Source organism: Cervus elaphus, chromosome 17, assembly GCF_910594005.1.
Source record: "Cervus elaphus chromosome 17, mCerEla1.1, whole genome shotgun sequence".
NCBI classification, from domain to species: domain Eukaryota; kingdom Metazoa; phylum Chordata; class Mammalia; order Artiodactyla; family Cervidae; genus Cervus; species Cervus elaphus.
The window spans coordinates 26,423,171-26,449,973 of record NC_057831.1 but is presented as its reverse complement, the minus strand read 5'-3'; the positions used below and the strand labels follow the sequence as shown (position 1 = coordinate 26,449,973).

The 26,803-nt window shown below is 35.9% G+C and overlaps 1 protein-coding gene across 4 annotated transcripts; it reads right to left on the bottom strand.

Moving 5' to 3' along the window:
• Nucleotides 1-1,487: 1,487 nt before the first annotated feature.
• On the bottom strand, nucleotides 1,488-24,988 carry TRMT10A (tRNA methyltransferase 10A). 4 transcript variants are annotated; one of them, XM_043871263.1, is made up of 8 exons: nucleotides 24,830-24,988; nucleotides 19,361-19,557; nucleotides 15,023-15,185; nucleotides 10,653-10,724; nucleotides 9,538-9,612; nucleotides 7,145-7,294; nucleotides 4,937-5,042; nucleotides 1,488-3,774 (listed from the first exon to the last, which is right to left on the bottom strand). In XM_043871263.1, the coding sequence occupies exons 2-8, from the start codon at nucleotides 19,543-19,545 to the stop codon at nucleotides 3,509-3,511; spliced, it is 1,017 nt and encodes a 338-aa protein (XP_043727198.1). In that variant the 5' UTR covers nucleotides 19,546-19,557; nucleotides 24,830-24,988; the 3' UTR covers nucleotides 1,488-3,508. The 4 variants fall into 4 exon arrangements, with proteins under 4 accessions (XP_043727198.1, XP_043727201.1, XP_043727200.1 ...); XM_043871266.1 differs by lacking the exon at nucleotides 24,830-24,988 and adding an exon at nucleotides 24,479-24,764; XM_043871265.1 differs by lacking the exon at nucleotides 24,830-24,988 and adding an exon at nucleotides 24,371-24,763.
• Between the last annotated feature and the right edge of the window lie 1,815 nt (nucleotides 24,989-26,803).

Here is a 26,803-nt window from a genome sequence, read left to right as displayed (position 1 = left end):
AAATGAACAGATAAAGAAAATGTGGGGTGTGTGTGTGTATATATATATATATATATATATATATATATATACACACAATGGAATGTTAAAGGACGAAATAATGTCATTTGTAGGAACACTGATGGACCCAGAGATTATCATACTAAGTCAAGTAAATCAGATAAATACAAACATCACATGACTTATATGTGAAATCTAAAAAAAACTTATACAAATGAATTTATTTACAAAACAGACACAAAGAGCAAACTTAAGTTACCAAAGGGCAAAGTGGGGGATGAGATACATTAGGAATTTGAGATTAACAGATACACACTACTCCATAAAAAATAAACAAACAAGGACTTACTATGTAGCACAGGGAATATTCAATATCTTCTAATCACCTATAATGGAAAAGAACCTGAAAAAGAATAAATATATATTTTATAAATATAGTGTGTATGCATAATCATATCACTTTGTGATATACCCAAAATCTTGTAAATCAACTAAACTTCAATAAACTTCTAAAAATTAAAAAAAAAAAGAATGAGAAAATCCTATTATTTCAGCAGACATATCTCCTTTTTATGCATTCAAGTACTAACTAAATTCCCCACCTTTACTATGTTCCAATACAAGTGACTTTAATATTACTTAAGTTTTTACATAAAGTACCTCAGATAAACCAAAACAATTTTGAAAACATAGTAAAATAAGAAAAAAAATACAATTATTTAAAGAAAAACAAAATTTTAAATACCTCAGGAATTAGTAATTTCTAATTGTCATCTTCGCCTTCTTGTCATCAGCAATCCAAATTAGATATGGACTTGGAGTGAACATAATTGTATCCACCCAAAAGATATGTTCAAGTCCTAGTATGTGGTACCTGTGGATGTGAACTTATCTGACAACAGTTTTTGTAGATAAAATCAAGTGAAAATGAGGTCACAGTGGATAATGGTGAACCCTAATCCAATCATCAGTATCCTTAAAAAGACAATACAAGCACAAAAGACAGAGGGCAGAAGTCCATGTGATGACAAAGATTACAGTGATGCAGTTTCAAGCCAAGGAACGCCAAGGACCGCTGGCAACCCCCGACAGCTAGAAGCAGCCAGGAGGGAATCTTCACTAGCCTTCTGAGGGGTATGAGCCATCCAGCGCCCTGATTCTGGACTATCAGGCTCCAGAACTAGAAGAGGATGTTTCTGTTGTTTTGAGAATAAATTTCTGTTGTTTTAAATAAACTACTGTTGTTTTTGAATAAACTACTGTTGTTTGCAGTATTTTGTTACAGCAGCCCTGGAAACAAACATAGGGCTTATTTAATTAGTGAAAATTAAACTACATGGTGCTTGTAATGACCTTTCCCCACTTTTCAATATTAAACTGAGCCTTATTCCATATGGAATGATTTAAATTATAAGCCTAACATTCCAGGCTACTAACTACACTTAGAAAAATCTGTAACTTTGAAAAATACAACTTAAGACATAAACTCTGTTCTACAACTGTGGGGGCTTTTCTTTATTTACATACATTGCTCACAGACCTTTAAATGGATAACTGTAATAGCTTACTAAGAATAAAGCAACAAGAGAGACAGTGAACATCAATATTAAATTCAGTGAATTTTTGATCAAATATGTATATAATCTGAGATGCCAATAAGTAAAAAAAACAGAAACTTAATTTATCCAAACTTAGTAACTAAGGCTTCTGAAATGTTACTTTAGCTGTGACAAAGAATAATCACATTAAATATAACTGCTCTACATTTACTGGCAGGAACTAGAATATCTACTAGCTCTACCATCTCTTGCCAATGCCCTCATATAAATGTTTAGTTACAGATTTTTACATTTTATGAAATTTAAATTCCTTAGTGTTTTTCAGCACATTCACACAAATAATATAGATATGGCAACTCAATCCTACTATCATCAATAACAGAATTATACATGATGTGGACAGACAGATGTATATACAATTATATGCATATTTTCATACATGCTTATATTATTTACAGAAACATATTTACATTAGCTTAAATATTATTATATGATAGACAGATGCACATATAAAGTTAACTTTATTTGCTTAAGAACCAACATTATTTTAAAGAAGTACATAAGGAGAAAAAGGATAGCTGCTAAGGGCTACTTTTTTAAGAGCTGTTTCTTTTTAAATTTGGGTAATGACATAAATGGATCCATCGATGCCTTTTATTATATTTGATTGGGCTGGGTCTTCATTGCTGCATGCGAGCTTTCTCTAGCTGCTGTGCATGGGTTTGTCATTGCAGTGGCTTCTCTTGTGGAGCACAGGCTCTAGAGCACGTGGGCTTCAGGAGTTGCAGCGTGAGGGCTCTGGAGCACAGGCACCGTAGTTAAAGTGCACGTGCTTAGTTACCCCACGGCATGTGGAATTTTCTCAGACCAGGGATCGAACCTGTGTCCCCTGCACTGGAAGGTGGATTCTTAAACACTGGATCACCAGGGAAATCCCTCAACAGCCTTTTAAATTAATCTAGCTTGAAAAATGGACCTCCCTGGTGGCTGAAAAATTAATTTTGTAATCAAAATAATTTACCATCATTATTTAAATTAAGAAAATATATTAAAGTATTAAGTCCTCAGTGCTTGCCTTAGAACCACAAAAGCATCACACACACACAAAAGGATAGAGGTGGGTCCATAGTCCAATAGACATCAATTTTTGAATTTATCAATTCAATCCAAGAATACTGGAATGGGTTGCCTTTTCCATCTCCAGGGATCTTCCTGACCCAGGGATTGAACTCATGTCTTCTGCATTGGCAGGTGGATTCTTTACCACTGAGCCACCACAGAAGCCCCTCATCAATCCAATACTACTTTGTTCCTAAAATCACTATATTCCTTTGAAATAATTAAACTGAATATAAAAGCTGCAAATAGAAGGTAACCTCCCATTCAGAAAATTTTGTTAGACTTAAAGGAGATTTAGGATACCTGCCTCCACAAATAAGCAGGCAATAAATCAGAAAGACACTGATATAAACATATAGTAATAAAACTGAAAGGTCAGAAGGCACATTCTGAAGAACACAATCTTGTAAATAAAAGAATACAGATTTACTGCTGCTACTGCTGCTGCTAAGTTGCTTCAGTTGTGTCCAACTCTGCGTCCCCATAGACAGCAGCCCGCCAAGGCTCCCTGGTCCCTGGGATTCTCCAGGCAGAACACTGGAGTGGGTTGCCATTTCCTTCTCCAACAGATTTACTAATAGGGTAATATTCTCAAGTAATGGTTATTTGAGGTTTAGAAAATTATTTTTTATTTTACATATTTAACTCTTATGCAAGAACAAAAAAATGCTTTCTTATGAGTACTTTTTATCACTTAGTTCAAAAAGAAAGTTTAAAAAAATTCACAACAGAAATAAAAGAAAATGAAATTTCCTTCCAATTCAAATATTCTATGAAACACCTTTCTCCTGATTTTTCCTTAACCTTAAGAAAAAAAAAAAAAGATGATACTAGTACGGTACAGAGTTCACTGTAGATTCAGTGCTACTTTCCTTATCCTGCTTTTCTTCCTCATGTGGTGAATCCAGCTCATGCCTATTTTCCTCTTCACTGGAATCACTGTTTAATCCACCTTCAACTCTGGCGAATTTCTTGTCACATGAACAACTTTCATAGGCTTGGTCTGTGGGAACAGCTCCTTTCCTTTGGGGTAAAATGGTGAAAAATGCTTCTTGCCAGTCTCTTGTCTCCAGGTATTCCAGAATAATCTCAAACACTGCAACAAAGACAAACTCTGTATGTTTCTTAGCCTAGCTCATCACAATGCTATATACTTTAAAATACATTGCTTTTGTGTTAAGAGTGCTAATATGTCCTAATAACTACTTTGTTCTTATTACTTCCTTCTCCTGTATTAGCTGTCAGAGCTAATATGTACCAAGGCTCTCAAAGATGCTACTCTGTAGCTTTTCCTCATATTCTTTCTTAAGCACTCAGAGGTTTACCATTATCCGTTGTCAATTATAACTAATAGAGGACCCCTCTTTTTTTTCCTTCTTATTCTTTATTCCTGCCACATTTTTATCCTTTATATGCTAATAAAAAACCAAAAAAAAAAAAAAGGGGGCAGGGAGAAGCTACCATTAATCTAAATTTCTTCTAGCTTTCCACTCGCTCTGTGGAGTGTCTTGCCTCCTTTTTTTTTTAAATACTGTCCCGCCAAGTTCCTCTCACTTTAACACATTGATGAAAGGGTAAATTTGGATTACTTTATGATAGAAAAGGAATACATTATATATCAAAAGTCTTGGAAGAGGTTCATTTCTTGAATCAATAAATTCATTTCTATAACTCCCTAGAGCTTGCTACAGAGAAATTTAAAAAACCCAATTAATAGTTGTGTACTAACGAAAATCTCTACTAAAAAAAATTTCAAAAAGCAAAACTCCAGGCAAAGACTTAAGTCTGAGGATATCTATTATAATATTTACAATAGTAAAAAGAAAAACATATCAACAGAAGAATGGTTGTATTATCGTATTGATATATTCAGATGAATAAAAGTTACACAGCCATTAATGACTCAATAAATATAAATGGAGGGAAAACACCCCACATTTATAACATTTTATGTAATAGAGTAAGAATCCATTTATATAATAAAGGATATTATGCATAGGAAAAGAACTTGGAGAAACACCAAAAAGTTACTATCAAGTATTTCTGGGTTGTGAAATAACAGCTACTTATTTTTCTTTACACTTTTTTATAGCTTCAAAACTTTCTAAAATATGCATGTATCAGTCAAACAAATCATAAATGGCTACATTTTAATTTTCCAAAGGTATATATTTTCTACTTTTCCAAAATGTAAATAGAAGGTTATTTTTCACAGTGTTCACATAGGTAAATTTTTAGCTTATAAGTTTATAGCTTACCATGATTAACTGCCAAAACTTTTCTACTATTCATCTTCACAAAATTCCCAAGGGGAAGCTGTGCATGATCAATTCCATGATCTGATGCTTGTTTATATGTGAGTCCCTAAAACAAAGACATCATTACCTGGACTAGAATATTACATTATTTAAACTTAAAGTCTAAGATAGAATAAATAATTTTTAGGAAAGACTTTAGTTCAGAGAATATAATCTGAATTTGAGTGTGTATATTTAACAGCTAATTTGAAAATATTCTCTTGATAATAAGTATAGTCAGAATGTTGCTGGTATTTATTTTAACCAAACGAGGAAACCAAAGACATTATGCTCTCTATCCTGTCACAAAGTTCGTCAGTGGAAGAACCAAAGGAAAAACTGGCTCATGCCTCCTGACTCAAGCAGCTTCTCATCACTCCACACTGCCTTTTTCTCAGTTTAAAGTATTCAAACTGAATTCTTATAGAAGCATCATCACTCCTCTCATGAATCTGAAACATAGAACTGTTTCAATTACATAGCGCTGAGGCACAAGTGGCAAAAACTAATGAAATAAAAACCTGAATGAAAAAAATTTCCTATGGTCCATAAATTTTATATTTCCATTTCTGTCAATTAAAAGCATGCTGAATTATGAAAACAAACAAACAAACCCCAAACCCAACCTTAGCTTGGTAGAATAAAAAGCTTTAGAAAGGAAATCAAGTTAAATCCTGTCTTAGGACTTTGTTTTAATGAAATGTAAACACTTTAGAAATTCTATTAATGTTACACTTAATTTATGTGTGAGAAACACAAAAAATAAACAAATAATACAAATTTCAGTGGAATAATACTTATTGGATGCATGAATTTCAACTTAAAAAAAAAGAATGCTGAATATGAATTTTCTTCTCAAAATTAAAATCCTTAAAGCCTGGGTCTAACCAGGACTAAAAGAGCCCAAAGACATAACACAGGAGGAAAAAGAGCTAAATTTCTCAACTAATAGTCTGCATTTTAAAAAAATAATTATTCCTTTATTGGCCACTTCATGCTGCACAGCTTCTGGGATCTTATAGCTCCCCAATCACAGATTAAACCCAGGCCCTTGGCAGCAAGAGCACAGAGTCCTAACCACAGGACTGCCAGAGGAGTTGCCAATAGTCTGCATATTTTAGAGGCCAATATTTGATAATAGGTCAAGTCAGGTCTTTTTGAAAACAAAATTGTTTTAGTTCAGAGAAACATACAACATGAAAGAAAAAAACCAGTTCTACAGAAATAAGAAAACAGAATTTTTCTACTAAGAAAAAAATAAAAAGGCTAAAGATCATCCTGATAAAATTCCCTATGATGCTATAGAGCTGTACTGTCCAACTGTAGACACAATTGACTACCTAAACTTATTATAATCTTTAAAAACTCAATTTCTCAATCATACTATGTACAACTCATGTGCTCAACAGCCAATGGGTTACCATACTGAACACGATGATATACATACTTCCAACAATGCATAAAATTCTCCTGCACAGTGGTGCTATAGGAGAATAATGAATTACTGTGTATTATTCTGCTGACAACATTTCAACAGATACTTAACTAAATAAATTGAGCTTAATTTAGCACAATGCAACATAGCTGGCAAAACACAAAACAATGTTTTCTTTTAGAAAGTGTATTTCTGTAATTTTTCATTTGAATGAGGGTAAGGAGGTGGGAAGAGACGAAAGTACAAATTAAAGAGGAGAGAAAACACATCCCATATAATCACATATTTGAAAATGGGCCTGTTTACCAGTTTGGATATAAATTTTTATATAAATTAATACAAATTTTACCAGCAGGCTAGAAATTGATTAGCAGAAGCAGCATTTATCAATACAGAAAATCATTTAAGCACATGGGCTCCAGACCAATCTGGAGTTTCAAGTGTCTACTACCTATTTTTATTAATTTTAGATTTAATTTTTATGTGCCTCTGGTTCCTCATCTGTAAACTGTGCGTACTAACAACACTGACTTCACTGGGCTGCAGTAAGGATAAAGCAAACTAACATGTGTGAAATGCTTCGCTTAGCTAGAAAGGTGACTGAAATATCGCGGTACTCAGTAAACACAAGCTCTCAGTATTTACTATTAAGAAAATTAACATTACTATCAAGAACACTGGTACAGCAATTTTAAGTATGAGCAAAAGCAAAATAAAAACTTAATAGTATGTACCTTGTGATGGTTGTGATCTACTAATCCTCCAATCACATAGGCCTTTGATTCATCTAATTCCTTTAATATATTAGGTGAATCTGATGTAAGATAAATCAGGTCTTCTTTCTGTATGAATTCACTATAGTGCTCTGGTTTGATGTGGATATCCTTCAAAACACAAAGAGAAAGATGCTATTAATTAACAGGATTTTGTGAAAATTGGCTAAAAACAATTATTTTCTTTTCCCTAGACAAACCTACCCAAAAAATATTTGACAGGAAGTTTGAAAGAATATTATAACAATGTATTACTTAGAACCTATCACTCCAACATCTTTTCACCTCACATCTCAATTATTTATGTAGCCTCCTGATGCTATTTCCACCTCTAGCCTCAGATCCTTCCAATTTACTTCCTCACATGGCTGGGGGACTCATTTTCTGAAAACACTACTCTCAATGTTTCATATTGATCTGTAGGTTAAAATTCAAGCTCCTTAACTTAGTAACTCTCACCTTAATACAGCACCAATCTATCTTTCTAACTTTCTGTTCCAACAGAACAAATGCATTTTTGTTATATATTTGCTCACAGTGTTCTCCAGCCAAAGAATGCCTTCTCCAATTACTTCCTTCTCCATTTATATGAATCATCAAAAAGAAAGGGCTTACAGATTTAATAATTTTCATGTATCTACTTCCACAAAAAGAGACATTTGAAATCTTCTTTACCAAAACTGTCAGGTCAGAGGTACTGAAGGCTGAACAACAGTAGGCAGAATTTTGCAAATTGCACCGAAAGAAAAAAAGGAAGATATATCACAAAGTTTAGATGGCACTTCTCAATAATTTTTGTGGAAATAAAAAAATGAAGCAGGAGACCTCTCACCTAAGTGTATATAGCCTATTGATTAATAAGCAGCCATTTTTCTGGAAAATGATATACAATAAATATGATTCCTATACTTAATAAAGGCCCCAAGAGGAACGTGCATAACTAGAAACTAGTGAACTCATTATGTCTCTGGAAAACTGGTGGTATAAAGTAATAAATTTTACAAGCCATAAAATAACTGAGAGTATGCCTACTCTAACTCATTACAGTATTTCTTAGGAAAACAGGTATGAATGTAAAACTTGGTAAATATATCATACTTTAAAACTTAAAAAGACTTTTGAAAATGTTTTATGCTATAGACTATTAATAAAATAAAAAACGCAGTCATTATAGGATTAATGAGTGAGACAGGGAAAGTCTGTCACAGTGAGAACTGGCTTGGAGAAAGGGAAAAGGTATAAGAATAACCCACCACTTCTGAGTAGAATAGGATTAAGGTTCCTTAGGGATTGGTACTAAAGCCAATCTATTAGTTATCTTTGCAAATAACAGAGTAGTTCAGTTCAAAAGGAAAAAAAAAAAATGTGAGCCACATATGTAATTTGAATCCTCCTAGTAGCCACATTAAAAAAAAAAATGACAAGGGGCTTCCCTGGTGGTCCCATGGTTAAGAATCCACCTTGCAATGCAGGGTACATAAATTTGACCCCTAATCTGGGAAGATCCCACATGATGTGGAACAACTAAGCCCATGGACCATGACTACTGAGCCCCAAGGCTGCAACTACTGAAGCCCTAGCGCCTAGAGCCTGTGCTCTTAACAGGAGAGGCCACTGTAATGGGAAGCCTGCACACTGCAACTAGAGCATAGCCCCCGCTCACCACAACTAGAGAAAGCCTGGGCACAGCAACGGAGACGCAGCACAGCCAAAAATAAATAAGTAAATGATTTTAAAAGGGACAAGAAATAGATGAAATTCATTTTAACAATACATTGTATTCAACACAATATACCTTAAATGTTATCATTTCAACTTATAATGATTGTGTTTTTTTCATTTTAAGCAGATATTTTACATTCTTTCTCCTTTTTGTACTATCTTTGAAATCCAATGTTTATTTGACATTTATAGCACATCTCAAATCAGACCAGTCACACTTCAAGAGTTCAATAGCCATGTGTGGATAGTGGACACCAGAGGGTATAGAACAGATTTAGAAGAAAACAAGTATATTTCCAAATTTTAGAGTGACTTCATGCTTATAAATAACGTATAGACAGTTTGCTGGGTTGAGATTGCATATAGACCTTTAAATTCTTTCCTTTTTTAAAAAAACATGTTTTAAAGTTGGCAGTAAAATAGCAAGTGAGATTTCATGAAAGAAGGTACAAACTATATCTCAAGTCTCTTAGCTTCTCTCCTTGGTAAACTTAGACTTAGGAACAGTGATACATAGGGTTTGGAGCTGCTGACTCATATTTGTTAGCACTATGTAGAACTCAGGTAAAAAACGCAGACTTTTAAGCCTAAAAATACTTTGTATTATATGAGACTTAATCGATTTTAGTTACCTTCCAGTTGACCCATCCTTTGTCATTTTCATCCATGTTCTTTTTCAGCTGGCCTCCATGGCTTGTCAAATAAAACTGATAAAGAGATTGGCAGGCACAGAAAGAGAGACTGAAAGACTATTAAAGTCAATATTTTATTTCCTCACACACTAATGTGACTATCAATGAAGCACAAAATATTTTCATTCTGGAAAAAAATTAATTTATGACATGCTTTGAACATGAAAAGACTTATCTTTGGTAGAAATGTGTATTTTTGTGCATCTCCTAACCCAGTAACTTCTGTATTCCACCTACATTTTCATTCCATTTTCTAAGCAGTTATAATCTGCCTCTTGCTTGGTGATCATTTACTTTTCTATAATATTCCTGCTTCCATGTCGTTTCCCTTCCCCTTCTTTTGCCACTGCTGTTATTTATTACTAGTCCACAGTCTTCATAATTTTGCTTTGACTTTAAACCCTGAAACATATTTGAAATCTAATCAAGGGTGAAAACAATATAAAATGTAAAAATATAATATTACTATCACTTGAGAAAAAGAAAATATCTAACCAAAATTTTAACAACATTTTCTAGTTTTTAACATCAGTGAGCCAGAGTTAATTTTTAGCTCACTTAGAATTAAAACAATAAGGAAAATGACCCTACTCTTAAGAGCAGTCAACTAGTCTCACAAATCACTCCCTCAATCCTTCAAAATTATCAGTGACTCAAAATCCTTTAAGTAGAGAAAATCTGGCCAACAGGCACAATGGCACGTATCAGACTGGGGCAGTTCCGCTACTCCCCAGAAAGGAGTGAGAGCTGAGAAACTGGTAGGAAAATATGTGTATGTCCTTTAATGAAGATGTTCAACTACATAACAATGAACAGGTCAATGTGTATAGGACTGATGATGACTGGGTACAGTGTATCTGAGAATAATGTATGAAAAATGTTTAAAATATTCTATTTTTGTGAAAAATAGAACATTTTCCCAAAGAGACATTTAGCTCATTAAGAAAGATTACCTGTAAGATTAATTCTTGTACAGGCAATCAGGATTATCTACACCTTTTCTGAAGGAAGATATAAAAGGAAACTGGAAGTTTGTTTTAATTCCTCAAACATACCTGCACAGGATGCAGTGCTCGTCGATTTTCTGCATAACATCGTTGAATCTGCTTGTGAAGTTTCTTAATGTCCTATAAAAGAGTGCAATTTTTAAAGCAATATTTTAAAAATTACCTGTGGCCATTTCATAATCCGAGTGGAACAGAAGAAGCAGGAAGGATAACTAGATAGGTACATTTCTTCTTTAGAAATACAAGTCCTTTCTGATTAATTTCCATTCAATTTCCTTACACACTATTTAAATAATTACTATAAGTCAATATTCTGTAAGTGACCCATAATTTCACATTTTGTATCCACTTAAAATATAAATTCATGAAAACTTTCACTCTTCTTAGGAGACAACAAAAGAAAAAAAAATAAAACTCTTAGAGCCATAGTATTAAAGTTTAGAAAGTAATTAAAACATAGTAGCATTGTTTAAACAACCAACTATCTTAAACTATTAAATAATCCTTTTAAGCCAGTCATATTTTTCCCCCCTCCTTTCAGTTAGGATTAATAACAAAATCCCCACAGCTCTTTACGATTAATATGCAGTTACTGAGTTTCATAACCTATTACAGTACCTGTCTTTCCCTCTGTCTGTACATATAGATATAGCTTCCCTGGTGTTAGACGGTAAAGCATCTGCCTGCAATGTGGGAGACCCGGGTTCGATCCCTGGGTCAGGAAGATCCCTTGGAGAAGGAAACGGCAACCCACTCCAGTATTCTTGCCTGGAGAATCCCATGGAGAGAGGAGCCTGGTGGGCTACAGTAGTACATGGGGTCTCAAAGAGTCGGACACGACTGAGCTACTTCATACATATAGATATAAATAAAAGCAACCTACTAGCTATTTAATACTTTAATTTAGGGCCACAGATTTTGAAAAGCTTAATTTAAGATGCATTTTTTTCAGGAAAAAATTTTTTTAAATTTTTTAAAAAATCTAAAATTTATTATTTTTTTCTGGCCACTCTGTGCAGTATGTGGGATCTTAGCTACCCGAGCAGGGATCAAACCTGTGCCCCCTGCATTGGAAGCGAGGAGTTTTAACCACTGGACCACCAGGGAAGTCCCAACTTAGGATACACTAAAGCTGATTTGGTGGTGCTGACTTCTCTTAGCTTTTGCTTGTCTGTAAAGCTTTTGATTTCTCCGCTGAATCTGAATGAGAGCCTTACTGGGTAGAATACACATTCCTATACTCTAACAACAGAAGATGAGAAAGAGAAATCAAGGAAACAGTCCCATTTACCATCTCATCAAAAAGAATAAAATACCAGGAATAAACCTACCCAAGGAGGCAAAAGACCTGGATGCAGAAAATAAGAAGATACTAATGACAGAAATCAAAGATGCATGACACAAACAGATGGAGAGATAATATACCATGTTTTTTGATTGGAAGAATCCATACTGTGAAAATGACTACAGTCCCCAAAGTAATCTACAAATTCAATGCAATCCCTATCAGATTATCAATGGCATTTTTCACAGAACTAGAACCAAAAAATTTTACAATTTGTATGGAAAAACAAAAGATCCTGGAAAGCCAAAACAATCTTGAGAAGGAAAAACAGAGCTGGTGGAATCAGGCTCCCTGACTTCAGGTGATATCACAAAGCTACAGTCATCAAAACAGTATGACACTGGCACAAAGACAGACATAGTGATCAATGGAACAGGACAGAAAGCCCGGAAATAACCCCATGCACCTATCATCAATTCATCTATGACAAAGGAAGCAAGAGTGTATGATGGGGGAAAGACAGTTCCTTCAGTATGTGGTGCTGGGAAAACTGAACAGCTACAAGAAAAAGAATGAAATAGAACACTTCCTAAAAACATACACAAAAATAAACTCAAAATGGATTAAAGAGCTAAATTTAAGGCCAGGTAGTATAAAACTCCTAGAGGAAAATATTGGCAGAACACTCTTTGACATAAATCAGAGCAAGATCTTCTCCAATCCCCCTCCTAGAGTAATGAAAAGAGAAACAAAAATAAATAAACAGGACCTAATTAAGTTTAAACGCTTTTGCACAGCAAAGGAAACCATAAACAAAAAAGGCAACCCTCAGAATGGGAGAAAATATTTGCAAAAGAAGCAATTGACGAGGGATTAATCTCCAAAAAAAATAGAACAGCTCTTGCAGCTCAATATCAAAACAACTCAAAAGATGGGCAGAAGATCTAAACAGACATTTCTCCAAAGAAGACATACAGATTGCTAAAAAGCATATGAAAAGATGCTCAACATCACTAATTATTAGAGAAATGCAAACCAAAACTACAATGAAGTATCATCTCACACCTGTCAGAATGGCCATCATCAAAAAATGTACAAACGATAAACGCTGGAGAGGATGTAGAGAAAAAGAAATCCTCCTACACTGTTGATGGGAACGTAAACTGGAATAGCTACTATGGAGAATAGTATGGAGGTTCCTTAAAAAACTAAAAATAGAATTACCATATGATCCAGCAGTCCCATTCCTGGGCATACATTCAGAGAAAACCATAATTCAAAAATATACATGCATCCCAATGTTCACTGCAGCACTATTTACAATTTACAATAGGACATGCAAGCAAAGTAAATATCCATCAACAGACGAATGGATAAAGAAGATGTGGTACATACACACAGTGGAATGTTACTCAGCCATAAAAGGAAAGAAATTGGGTCACTTGTAATGATATGGATGAACCTAGAGTCTGTCATACAGAGTGAAGTAAGAGAAAGAGAAAAACAAATATTGTATATTAATGCATATATATGGAATCTAGAAGAAGGGCACTGATGAACCTATCTGCAGGCCAGGAGTAGAAGACACAGATATAAAAAATGGACTTGTGGACACAGCGGGAAGGAGAGGGTGGGACAGACTGAGAGAGTAGCACTGACACATGTACACTACCACGTGTAAAACGGACCCCTAGTGGGAAGCTGCTGTGTAACACAAGGAGCTCAGCCCGGTGTTCCGTGACGACCTAGGCAGGTGGGATGGACGGGTCAAGAGGAGGGATACACATATACATACAGCTGATTCCACTGTTGTAGAGTAGAAACTAAGAGAACATTTTAAAGCAATTATACGCCACTTAAGAAAAAAAAAAGAAGACATGGTATATTTATATAGTGGAATACTACTCAGCCATAAAAAAGAAACAATGCTATTTACAGTAGCATGGATGGACTTAAGAGATTATCATACTAACTGAGTCAGACAGAAAGACAAATGTGCATCACTTACCCGTGAATCTAAAAATATGACATAAGTGAACTTATCCACAAAACAGAAACAGACTGACAGAATAGACTTGTGGTTGCCAAGGTGAGAGAGAGATAACTGGGAACCCGGGATTTATCAGATGCAAACTACTACACACAGAATGGGTAACAACAAGGTACAACTATACAGCACAGCTAACTATATTCAATATCTTGTAATAAACCATAATGGAAAAGAATATGAAAAGGGATAAATGTGTGTGTATATATACATATACATATAAATGCATAACTGAGTCACCTTACTGTACAATAGAAGCTAACACAACATTGTAAATCAACTGCTTCAATAAAATAGTTTAAAACACACACACACACAAGAAACCAACAAAATAGCCTAGAGAGGGAAGCAACATAAATGTCCACTGACAACAGATGAAAGAATAAACAAAAAGTGGTCTATATATACACTAAAATAGTATTCAACCTTAAAACATAAGGGAATTCTGACACACACCACAATGCAGGGGCTTCTTAAGTGGTGCAGTGGTAAAGAATCCGCCACTCAATGTGGGAGACACGGGTCCCATCCTTGGGTCAGGAAGATCCCCTGGAGTAAGAAAGGGCCATCCACTCCGTTATTCTTGCCTGAGAAATCCCATGGACAGAGGAGCCTGGTGAGCTGCAGTCCACGGGGTGACAGAGAGTTAGACGTGACTAACAGCTGAGCACAGCACAGTGAAGACATGATGCTCAGTGAAAAACACCTGTCACAAAAGTAGGATTCCACTTATATAAGACACACAGAGTAGTCACATTCATAGAGACAGAAAGTAGAACGCCAAGGCCAAGGGCTGGGGGAGGGGGAATGGAAATGGCTGTTCAGTGGGTATAAAACTTTAGTTTTGCAAGATGAAAAAGAGTTCTGGAGATTGGCTGCACAACATAAGTGTACTTAGCACTACTGAACTGTACACTTAAAAATGGTTAAGATAGTAAACTTTGTTATGTACATTAAAACCACAATTAAAAAGAAAAAAAGATGCATTTTAGTACATAAATTATATCAAAGTAATATTACATATTAAAGCAAGAATTATTCAACCTAGTTCAGCTACAGGATTTTTCTGACAATGATTCATGATACCTTTAATACCATCAAGCTGTCAAAACTGCAGTCGATGACAAGGCGGAGTGGGCTGTGAACAACGTCTCTTCGAATACGTTTTCTGTCACTTCCATCTGAATTTGACTCAGGTTGACATTGTCGTTCTAATTGCTTTCTCTTGCGTTTCTCCTTCCGCTTTTGTCTAAAATTAGTAATCGAAAACAACTTTTTGTTATTTGGATATTTACAAAACTTTTCTAAACAAAGAAAAAATGATTTTAAAATCAGTAGGCTAAATCATAAAAAACTGCCACTTCGTGGATCAAAAATTGTCAAATATCAGCAATTTTAGATAGTCTAAAAGCTTTACTCATTTGCAAATGAGTTTGCAAAAGCAAAATATTGTTTACACAGATCTGAACTGTAAGTTCATTTATTATTGGTAGCACGTTATATGGGGCTTCCCTGGTAACTCAGCTGTTAAAGAACCCACCTGCAATGTGGGAGACCCTGGTTCACTGCCTGGGTCAGAAAGATCCCCTAGAGATGGGATAGGCTACCCAGTCCAGTATTCATGGGCTTCCCTGGTGGTTCAGATGGTAAAGAATCTGCCTGCAATGTGGGAGACCTGGGTTCAAGGTTCGATCCCTGGATTGGGAAGATCCCCTGAAGGAGGGCATGGCAACCCACTCTAGTATTCTTGTCTGGAAAATTCCAAAGTCAGAGGAGCCTGGTGGGCTACAGTTCACGGGGTCACAAAGAGTCAGACAGAACTGAATGACTCAGTACAGCACAGCACACAGCCCATTATGTGTACTTAGAAAACTTTTAAAATGCTGAGTTTGAGAGTTATAAAAAATTTTACTTTTATCATTCCCCTAATGATTTTCAAGCAACAATTATAACCATATATTAAAAAAAATAAAATTGTTATTCAACACAGATTTGGACATCCTAGCCACAGCAGGCAGAAAGAAAAAGAAATAAAATGAATCCAAATTGGAAAAGAAGTAAACTGTCATTGTTTGTAGATAACACAATGTTGCATACAAAAAAGCCTAAGGATGCAGAAGAAAATTACTAGAGCTCAACAATGAATTTGGTAAAGTTGTAGGATACAAAATTAATACACAGAAATATATTGCATTTCTACACACAACAAAATATCAAAAACAGAAACTAAGGGAAACAGTCCCATTTACCATCTCATCAAAAAGAATAAAATGCCAGGAATAAACCAACTTAAGGAGACAAAAGACCTATACTCTGAAAACTATAAAACACTGATGAAAGAAATTGAAGATTACACAAACGGATGCAAAGATATACCATGTTCTTGGAATAGAAGAATACTGTGAAAATGACCATATTATGTAAGCAATCTACAGATTTGGTGCAATCCCTATCAAAATATCAACGGCATTTTTCACAGAACTAGAACAAAACTTTTTGAAGCTTGTATGGAAACACAGAAGACCCTGAATAGACAAAATAATCCTGAGAGAAAAGGATGAAGCTGGAGGAATCATCTTCTCTGACTTCAGACTATACCACAAAGCTATAGTCATCAAAACAGTATCACACTGGCACAAACACAGAGGCACATACATCAATGAAACAGATAGGAAGCCCAGAAACATATCAATTAATTAATATCAATTCATCTATGACAAAGGAAAAAAAGAGTACAGGAAAGAGGAAAGACAATCTCTTCAGTTAGTGGTCTTGGGAAAACACTGAAAAAACTGAAAAAAAAAAAGAAACTAGAACACCATACACAAAAATAAACTCAAAATGGAATGAAGACCTAAATGTAAGGCCAGATACTATAAAGCTCTTAGAGAAAAATATAGGCAGAATACTCTGACATACATCACAGCAAGATCTTTTCTGATCCACCTCCTAGAGTAACAAAAGTAAAAACAAAAATAAAAGCTTTTGCACAGGAAAAGAAACCATCAACAAAATTAAAATACAACATATGGACAGGCAGTAAATATTTGCAAATGATGTAACTAACAAGGATTTGCTTCCAAAATAAACAAAAAGCTCATGTAGCTTAATATTAAAACAAAACAAAACTGAACAACCCAAACGAAAATTGAGCAGAAGACCTAAACAGACATTTCTCTCCAAGAAAACATACAGATGGCCAAAAGGCACATGAAGAGGAGCTCAATGTTGCTTTGGAGAAATGCAAATCAAAACTACAATGAACTATCATATCACCTCACACCAGTCAATATGGCCATCATCAAAATGTCTATGAATAACAACTGCTGGAGAGGAAGAAGAGAAAAGAGAGCCTTCCTACATTGTTGGTGAGAATGTGAATTTGTGCAGCCACTATAGAAAACAGTATAGAGATTCCTTAAAAAACTGAAAATAGAGTTACCATATGGTCCAGCAATCCCACTCCTGGGCATATAGCCAGAGAAAACTCTAATTAAAAAAGACACATACACCCCCAACATTCACAGAAGCACTGTTTACAAAAACCAAGACACAGAAGCACCTAAATGTTCACTGACAATTGAATGGAGAAAGAAGATGTGGTATATATACACAATGCAAAATTACTCAGCTGTAAGCAAGAATGAAATAATGCCATTTGCAGCAGCATGGATGGATCTAGAGATTATCACAGTAAGTGAAGTAACTCAGACAAATATGATCTCACTTACATGTGGAATCTAAAAAAAGTGATATAAATAAAGTAATTTAGAAAACAGCAGTAGACGCACAGACACAGAAAAGAAACGTATGGTTACAAGAGTGGACAGTTAAGGGAGTGGGAAGATAAATTAGGAGTTTGGGATTAACATACACATTCTGTGCTCAGGCACTTCAGTTGTGTCCAACTCATTGCAACCCTAAGGACTGTAGCCTGCTAGGCTCCTCTGTCCATAGGATTCTCCAGGCAAGAATACTGGAGTGGGTTGCCATGCCTTTTTCCAGGGGATCTTCCCTACCCAGGGATCAAACCCATGTCTTTTACATGTTCTGCATTGGCAGGTGGATTCTTTACCGCTAGCGCCACCAACAAGGACCTACTGTATCACACAGGGAACTGTATTCAATGTTTTGTAATCATCTATAATGGAAAATAATCTGAAAAAGTATGTATGTATATATGCGGCTTCCCTGGTGGCTCAGATGGTAAAGAATCTGTCTGCAATATGGGAGACCCAGGTTTGATCCCCGGGTCGGGAAGATCCCCTGGAGAAGGAAATGGCAACTCACTCCCGTACCCTTGCCTGGAGAATTCCATGGACAGAGGAGCCTGGAGGACTACAGTCCATGGAGTCGCAGAGCTGGATACAACTGAGCAACTGACATTTTTACTTTCACATATACATATATATACGACTGAATCACTTTCCAGTACATCTAAAACTAACACAACATTGTGAATTAACTATGAAAAATAAAGTGTTAGTTGCTCAGTCGTGTCTGATTCTGTGACCCCATGGACTGTAGTGCGCCAGGCTCCTCTGTCCATGGAATTCCTCCAATCAAGAATACTAGAGTGGGTAGCCATTCCCTTCTCCAGAGGATCTTCCTAACCCAGGGATCAAACCCAGGTCTCCTGCATTGCAGGTAGATTCTTTACTCTTTGAGCTACCAGGGAAGCCCATAAAAATAAAATGAAGAAAAAAGTGTTAGTCACTCAGTAGTGTCTGACTTTCTGCAACCCCATGGACTGCAGCCCACCAGGCGCCTCTGTCCACGGAATTCTCTAGGCAAGAACACTGGAGTGGGTAGCCATTCCCTTCTCCAGGGAATCTTCCCAACCCAGGGATCAAACCCAGGTCTCCACATTGCAGGCAGATTCTTTATCATCTGAGCCACCCCAGGGAAGCCCTTTAATAAAAGTTATTTTTTAAGAAAAAGCTACTCCCAAACCTCAGGTTTTTCTTTCATCTACATCAACAATTAATTTTCTAATAAATTTTGCCTTTCTATAATAACAGCTTAAGCCTAACTGCTATTACCAAAACCTATAACAGTTCTAACAAAATCAATGTTAGGCCCAAATTTGACCTTTCTGAGATGATTATTTTTGTTCCATATCTAGGACATAGATGCTAACTATATCCTTTTTATAAATTGGTTATTTTAGAAATTGAGGTGCTATTCACAATAGGTGTGGGTGAGAAAAGTGTACTGTGTAAATTCAGCAACACTGCTAAAAAAAAAAACAAACTTAAAACAGTTTTAGTAGCCAACTGACAAAGTGAGCTAACAATATGTACAGTCCCAATTTAATTAACATAATTACTACTGCATAATTATGTAATTGCATAATTACTATACAGAAGGTCCAACATTCCATATCTCTAAATAGGGATAGAATATATGCACTTTGATATATACTTGCGGAGTTCTCGTTGTTCTTCCCATTGTTTCTGTTTCATTAGCTTCTTCATTTGCCGTTTAGATATTGGTTGAAACCTTTCACTTAATCCTGGCTTCTGATTTTCCTCTCCGTCTTCACTTAAGTCTTGCTGTCTTTCAACATTACAAGTCTCACTAAATGCTGGCAACATTTCAGATGACATTATTTGATGCCTCTGAAAAATTGAAAAGCAACTCTGACATGAACAGATGATTTACAACCAAAAATAAATAAATAAAAGTTAAAAAAAAGACCAAAGGGTGTGATTAAAATGAAACCATATTAGTAACGAAAAAGCTGCAAATTTAGGCAATCAATCGTCATTTACTGGCAAAGATCATTTGATGAAATGGGATGTTTTTATACACTTTTGGCAGCATAGCACAATTTTCCCAGAAGGCTACTCAGACCTATATGTTTGAAGAGATTTAAAATGTTGATACTCTTTCTTACAATAATTTATTTCCTTAGAATTCCTGTAAATTAATTGGAAATATAAACAAAATTAATGGAAAAGAATACATGTATTACTGCTATTTTTAACAGTAAAAAATTAGAATGTCAGCAAATGGGGACTAAATATAAATTACAGTTCACCTATAATACTGGATCGGAATACTAAGCAGCCAAGAAAAATGTTTCTCAATATTATTTAGTGATAAAGGGAAATAATTATGTTAAATAAGAAAATCAAAACAAACAATTGGTTTTTGATAAAAGGTATGCTATACATTTCTATATTTTGGACAGTACAGAGAACAAATTGAGTTGCCCCCAACATATTCCATTATAAATATGTAATTATAAATTTTTCACTTCAGTCACAGCTGAAAAACAAAATATGTAAACTGACTCTGTAATCAGTTGTGGAATACTCAGGGCCACCTAAAACATCTTATTTAGATTTAACCACCAACATCTTTAAGGGTCTTCTCTGATAGCTCAGTTGGTAAAGAATCTACCTGCAGTGCAGGAGACCCAGGATTGATGTGTGTGTCGGGAAGAGCCCCTGGAGAAGGAAATGGCAACCCAGTGTATTCTTGCCTGGAAAGTCCCATGGACAGAGGATTCTGGCGGGCCACATTCCATGGGGTCGCAAGAGTCAGACACGACTTAGCAACTAAACCACAACCCACATCTTTATATCCACTGTCTAGAGCTAAACTTGCCTTTAGAGCAGGGAAAAGGATAGAAATACTGAGACATCTTTTCTCTTTAATTATTAACACCATAGCTTAAGAATGTGTGTTCTTTATCCCTATTAAAAACTAAGCATGAAGTCTGCAAATATTCTATTGGTCTGACACAAAAATATGTAATTCTTCCCTTTACAGAGATAGCTAACAAGTCTGTGCAGAGAACCCAACATCTAAAAGGAAAAAGAACAATCCCCACATTTCAGAGAATGGAAAGAAAAAAAGTTCGCAGAACATAGTTTGAGCAGCAGTTTTATTATACGGTTCCTACCTTCTTTAAACATGCAATGATGTAATAGGACATATAGGGTACCTAAGAAAACTTAGAAATCTTGACTGCAAGACAAGAAATTTTAAGATGCATGATTTAGGGGCTAGAGCAAAGCCCTGACATTTTACTACACTGCAAAATTACTAAGAGGGGAAAGAATCATCTAGTAATACAAATAAGAGTTCACAAGTTTTCTTTATGCCACCAACCAAACTTCTTTTAAGGGAGATCATCTCCTAGAAATGACAACTCAACTTTGACTCTCCTCTGGAAACCCCACTGGGCAGGGCTAACATCTGCTTTTTCCCAACATTACACTGGCAACACTAGCACAGTACCGAGCACTTAGTAGATGCTTGTTATGTATTGGCAGAACAAACAAATGAGAGACTATGATATTATAAAGAACTTCTAAAAGTAATGAAAATTATAACATCAAACACTTATTAATTCTTACTATACTTAATAAGTTATTATCTAGTTTACTCTCTTAAAAAAAACCCTAAGGGGTAGTCACATATGCCTCCTTTGCAAAGGAAGAGGTACCAAGATTACTTGCCCAAAGTTACAAAGCTATTATATGATTCCTAAGAAACAGGCACCTAGAGCAAATGTTGCACAAAATAGGTCCTCAAAATACTTGTTGAATGAAGTAATGGAGCAAAGATTCAAGACCACATCCAACTCTACTGTCTTCTAGAAGTCCAAAGTCTTATTTAGAAAATGGGAATTTCCAAACAATCTTAAAGAGCTGTGTTGCTTTCATCCACCTGCTGTTGAAAGGCTCGGAGAAGACCTGTGTCACCAAAAGATAACGGAGGGGAAAAAACCCTTTGGTTCTACTTGTATGCCAATGCACCAAAAAAAAAAAAAAAAAACAAAGAACAATTGGGAAACTTCCTAGAGATCACTGCCAAAAGTTTGTATCTGTGACATCCTGCCTTCCAAGCTCTCAACACATGACAATGGCAGATAAAATATTAAATGGGAAACAAAACAAGTATAGCCTTTCAAAATCAAAATTAAGAACAGGGTCTGCAGTGTAAAGACAGCTAAGAGGTTTCCTATCTTTAAAGAGAAAAATAATAATACAATACAGAGGATGGGAGACAGATGGGAGGAAGTTTAAGATGAACCCTTAAACTGGTGTTAGGGGTGAGGCTCCTCTTTCCAAGAAAAAAGCCTAACAACAGGTAAAATTAAAGATAGCTTATACAAAGCTGACTACTTGAGGGGAACAGATACCAGCCTCTTGGCTACAACCTGGGCCCAGCTATGAGGTGACGTACGAACGTACAATAATATGACTGAAATTCTCAGCCACATACATAGGCTCTGCTATTGGGCTGAAGAACTGAAAAGGTTCATGGGTGGGTGAAACCACAAAATCAGTAGTAGACAGACATAGTTTGGAAAGGGAAGCTATAATTCCATTCCAGATGAGTCTGCAAAGCAAAATTATAAAACGATGGAAATTAGGGGGGAAAAAAGAGTTAATGAAGAGCAGTAACCATAAAAACAAAAACTGGGAAATTGGTACACGAAAACAGGCATAAAAATATCAAAACAAGAATTCACTAAAAAAACAAAAAAGAACCAATTTGGAAAGGAGGAAGTGAAGTCATAAAAATTTCAACATATGAGGCAAACTCCAGATTACTTGGATTCCAAGAGGTAGTTGATGAATTAGAAGACAACCTCACAATCTGATTCAGAGTTCAGACAGAAAAATAAAACGAAAAAAATCGTATGTCTGAGCATTTAAAACATGTGAGTAACAGCTTGAGAGAAACATAGGCCAAAAAGGTAACTGGAGGTAAATGTAGAACCTTAAGTGCATTCATTAATTTTTTTTTAATCTAGAAAATAAGGTTACTATTCAATTTAAGAAACAGGAGACAGAGGAAACACAGTAAGCCTGAAAAGATAAGAAAAATTTTAAACATATATTGTGATTCCTAGGATCACTTTTATTTCCTTTCCATAAACACATGAACAAAAATTAGCAATGAATATATCCAAAACAATACAAAAAACATAAGCTAAACCTGCCCATTAAGCTAAATGTGCAGGCTTCCCAGGTGGGGCTAGTGGTAAAAACAAACAAACAAACAAACAAAAACCCGGCCAATGCACGTGGGTTCCATCCCTGGGTCAGGAAGATTCCCTGGAGGAGTGCGTGGCAACCCCCTCCAGTATCTTTGCCTGGAGAATCCTCGCACAGAGGAACCTGGGCTACAGTTCACAGGGTCGCAAATTGTCGGACACAACTGAAGCGACTTGGCATGCAGGAACGGAAGTCAAACGCGCGGACTTTAAGGCACAATTAAAAATCAGAGGAAACAAATTGCTCTCTTTATGAAATTGCTTAATATTCTAGGAGAGAATATTTCTATCATCAGTGGCATCGTTTTTCATAATTTCCTACGATGGTCAAAAGAGCAAGAGTTGATTGGCTCTAGACTGTGAAAATTTTAATATAATAAAGTACAGCAAAAGTTTACAACTCATGCACACCAGGGGGAGCTTTCGCCTTTCCCAAGAAGTCCAAGTTAAATTTAATTTGCTTATCATTGCATACTAGTATTTTTAAAAAGCCTATCAAATAGATAGAAAGGTCATGAGCTTATCAATATCATTATCACTGCTATTTTTATTTCCAATTTAGTTATTTCCAATTAAGAAAAAGGAATGTAGTAAAAGAAATTTTTTTAAAGCTTTGAATAAGCTAGATACATTGCAGGGAATGATGCAATGATCAAGCATCAAATGATGCTAGACTGAGATCCTTTCCTTATTGCTTTCAACACACTTTACAAAGACATGTACCAATTCCTAATGCCTGTAACATACAGTGAGCATTTAACTATGCACTATTTTGTTCAGATTAACCTGTTTAGTAAAATATAAACACCATAGCAGTCTGCATTCGTCCCTCACATGCAGTGCTATTCACAGCACATTTTAATTCATTCACCAGGTTCAACCAACTTTGTAGCAATTACAGAAATAATTGCGCCAAATTTAGTTTACTTGAGCATTGAATTTTTTTAAATGGTTCGTTTAGTTAGATATAGATCATCTGGTGGTTTTATGAAACTAACTATGGATAAAGATGACTAATGCAATTTGGTGTGGGACAGATAAATTAAAAAATTGTATCTTCATTATCCTTGTATTTCCACTTCTTAGCACAACTCCTGGCAGGGAGAACACACATCATGAGTGTGACTGGCCGAAAGTTTAAAAAAAAAAAAAAATTCATGGCTTTACTGATTGGGCTAAAGTCTTAATAATGTATAACACAGCCTTCCTTCCAGAAACATCCAAAGGAATGTCGAAATAACCGCAGAACGGAATTAAATGACCTAATGGGGGTAAATAAGGAATACCCTTTTTAAAAACGTGTTTTTAACAGCACCTGCAGCAACTTTCCCCTGGGCCTCTCCCCACATTTTACAGCGCTCAGAGACATCAGCCCTGGTAGGAAAAATGAAGTTTAAACACGAAAAGCGACTTGCCCACGATCTCTTGCCAACAAGGGGCACAACCACAACTCATTTTCCGGCCCTTCAGAGTCCAGATTTCCCTCTCCCTTCATTCTTGGGAAGCGAACACACTTCACATACTAGGACACGTATCTCGACCCCCAAACAAAAGTCGACATCAAGAAGACCTATACTAGTGGACAGAACCGAGCCCGACTCTAGCCTCCATGTCACCCACGCGCGGTCGCACTCCAGAGGCGGGGTTAATTTGCAGCCGACGAATCAGAAAGCTGTTTGGCGAGGCGAAGGGGCGCGCTCTCTCGACGTCACTTCCTTCCGGAGCTGGGTTTTTGCTACCATTTTCCATTATCCCACTTCCCTCTCCCCCGGAAGCCCTATTGCTAGTGGAAGGCGGGACCGGCACGCGCTCCTTTTGCTCTCGGATTATATCAAAGAGTAGACGAGCGCTAGCCTCCGCGCCAAGAGACTTACCGAACAGAGGAGTTGTCGGGGAATCTGATAACCTCTCAGAAAGCTTTTTGTAGTGGTCTTTACCACTCGAGAAGGTCTTCTTTCGGAAACTTCAACTCCCAGAGGCAGAGCCTGGAGCTGCACGTAGGAGGCTACGGAGGTTACGTCTTTCGTCAGCCCACTGCGCCAACTCCGGACCCGCAGTGGGAGAAAGGGGCGGGGTTTGTGTGGGGCGGGGTCTGGGGTTAGGGTTTCTGGAGTGGGAGGTGTTTGAGTAATACCTGTTTTTCCAATTCAAGGCAGGCGTACACCTGCAGGCATTTATTCATATATCCTCGTGGGGATGGCGAGGGATGTTAAGAAATTCCTACTCTTAAAAATGACCAACACTAATAAAGGGCTTATAATTCTTCCGTGTTTGAGATGAGAGGAAAGCATCTGTTGCCTAAATTATACAGGAGGTTTTCAGTTTCACATAATTTTACACAACTGAAGTGGAAAATTAGATTTTAAAAGTGAATCAAGCGCCCAATAAGATGTAATTAAATCTAGAATGTTTAAAAAAAAAAAATCTAGAATGTTTACGCCTTTTCTTCCTTACAACCATAAGTCTTACTCTCCATTCATTCTTTGAGCTGTTTTTCATATACTGTTTTGTAAAACATTGGGTGACGTTTCATTGTTTATAATGCCTGACTTTACTATGTAACCTTTTTGCTTAATATAGATTAAGTCACCTGAGGAAGAGCTGTAACATAATCCGGTTGGTGGTCATTTTCTATTTAGTTTTTAATTTGGGCCTACTTCTAATAAGTGATTATTGCAGAATTCGAAGATAAGAATGATGTTTGAATCAATGAATAGAAGACTGCCCTCTAGGTATGGAAAGAACTCTGGAGTGATTTATACTTGATATTTGAAAACATTCTAACATGTTTAAGGGTTCTGTGAATAGGAAATTAAATTCCAGATTTGACTTTTCTGAAAGAATTGTAAATTCTGTAAATTTAGTTACAAAACTGAAGTCACTCTTGCTTTAAATCGTCGAATTTTACTTGAAACACTGTCACTGCAACATGGTTGTAGGCCACTGTCTGTTTCCTCATTATGTCAAGTCCAAAAGATCTTTTAACTAAGAATTGGCAAGGAAGTCTGGATCCATTTCTGATCTGTTAGTAGGGCATCTTTTTTCAGCTACCTCCATATCAGGCCAAAGAGTAGCTGAGGGAGGATTAGTAATTGGATATTTAGCCCTTCACATGTAGGTCATTGAGCTCAGGCTGGCATAGTGATGCGCCAAAACTTTCAACAGCTGTTCAGTTGCCCCTCAGGGATCTGTTTTATGAATAATTATATATTTTTCAGTGCTAGTACCTGATACCCTTATTAAAACAAAAGTTTTAAGTTACTTAAAACACCCTCATGTGTTTTCTTTTGACATAGCCATTTAACTTTACAGTCATAGGGTGTGAAATTTAAAATGATTCTAGTATCATCCAAAGCTGCACTAGTAAAAAATGGACAGTTTAATCAAAGATATAGAAAGCATATAGAAAATGCAGGAAGGCAAAAACCATAATATGAAACAGTATTATTTTCATTAATTTGTAAAACTCATGTATTTATTTATTTGACATACTAATTGAGTCCCATTTTTTTGGTCTTAGTATTGTTGATACAAAGATAACTAAATCATGATCTTTGTTCTTGAGGAATCCTTAGAGCTGGTGTTAAATATCATACAACATAATGTACTTGAGATGCCTGTACATGGAAAGGAGCAACTAAATGTTCCTGGAGGTGAGTGACATAGTTTCAGAAATTGAATAATTTGTTGTATCTTGGAAAGGAAATAGAAGTTCTCCAGATATCAAGAAGGAAAAGTATTTTAAGTATTGGGAACAGTGAAAGCAAAGGCATGTCATAGTTTGGTACATGACTGATAAGCTGTGGGTAGGATGAGAAAGGAGGAGGAAAGACTGACCCTAAAATTTG

What these genes read in the sequence shown, in the direction of transcription:
- TRMT10A (XM_043871262.1), bottom strand. Translation starts at nt 20,882, where the DNA reads ATGTCCTATTACATCATTGCATGTTTAAAGAAG. An exon ending in GAACAACGAGAACTCCGCAA is followed by an intron (nt 15,186 to 19,360) that starts GTATATATCAAA and finishes TACTAATTTTAG; the next exon opens with ACAAAAGCGGAAGGAGAAAC. An exon ending in TAGATCACAACCATCACAAG is followed by an intron (nt 5,043 to 7,144) that starts GTACATACTATT and finishes TCTTTGTTTTAG; the next exon opens with GGACTCACATATAAACAAGC.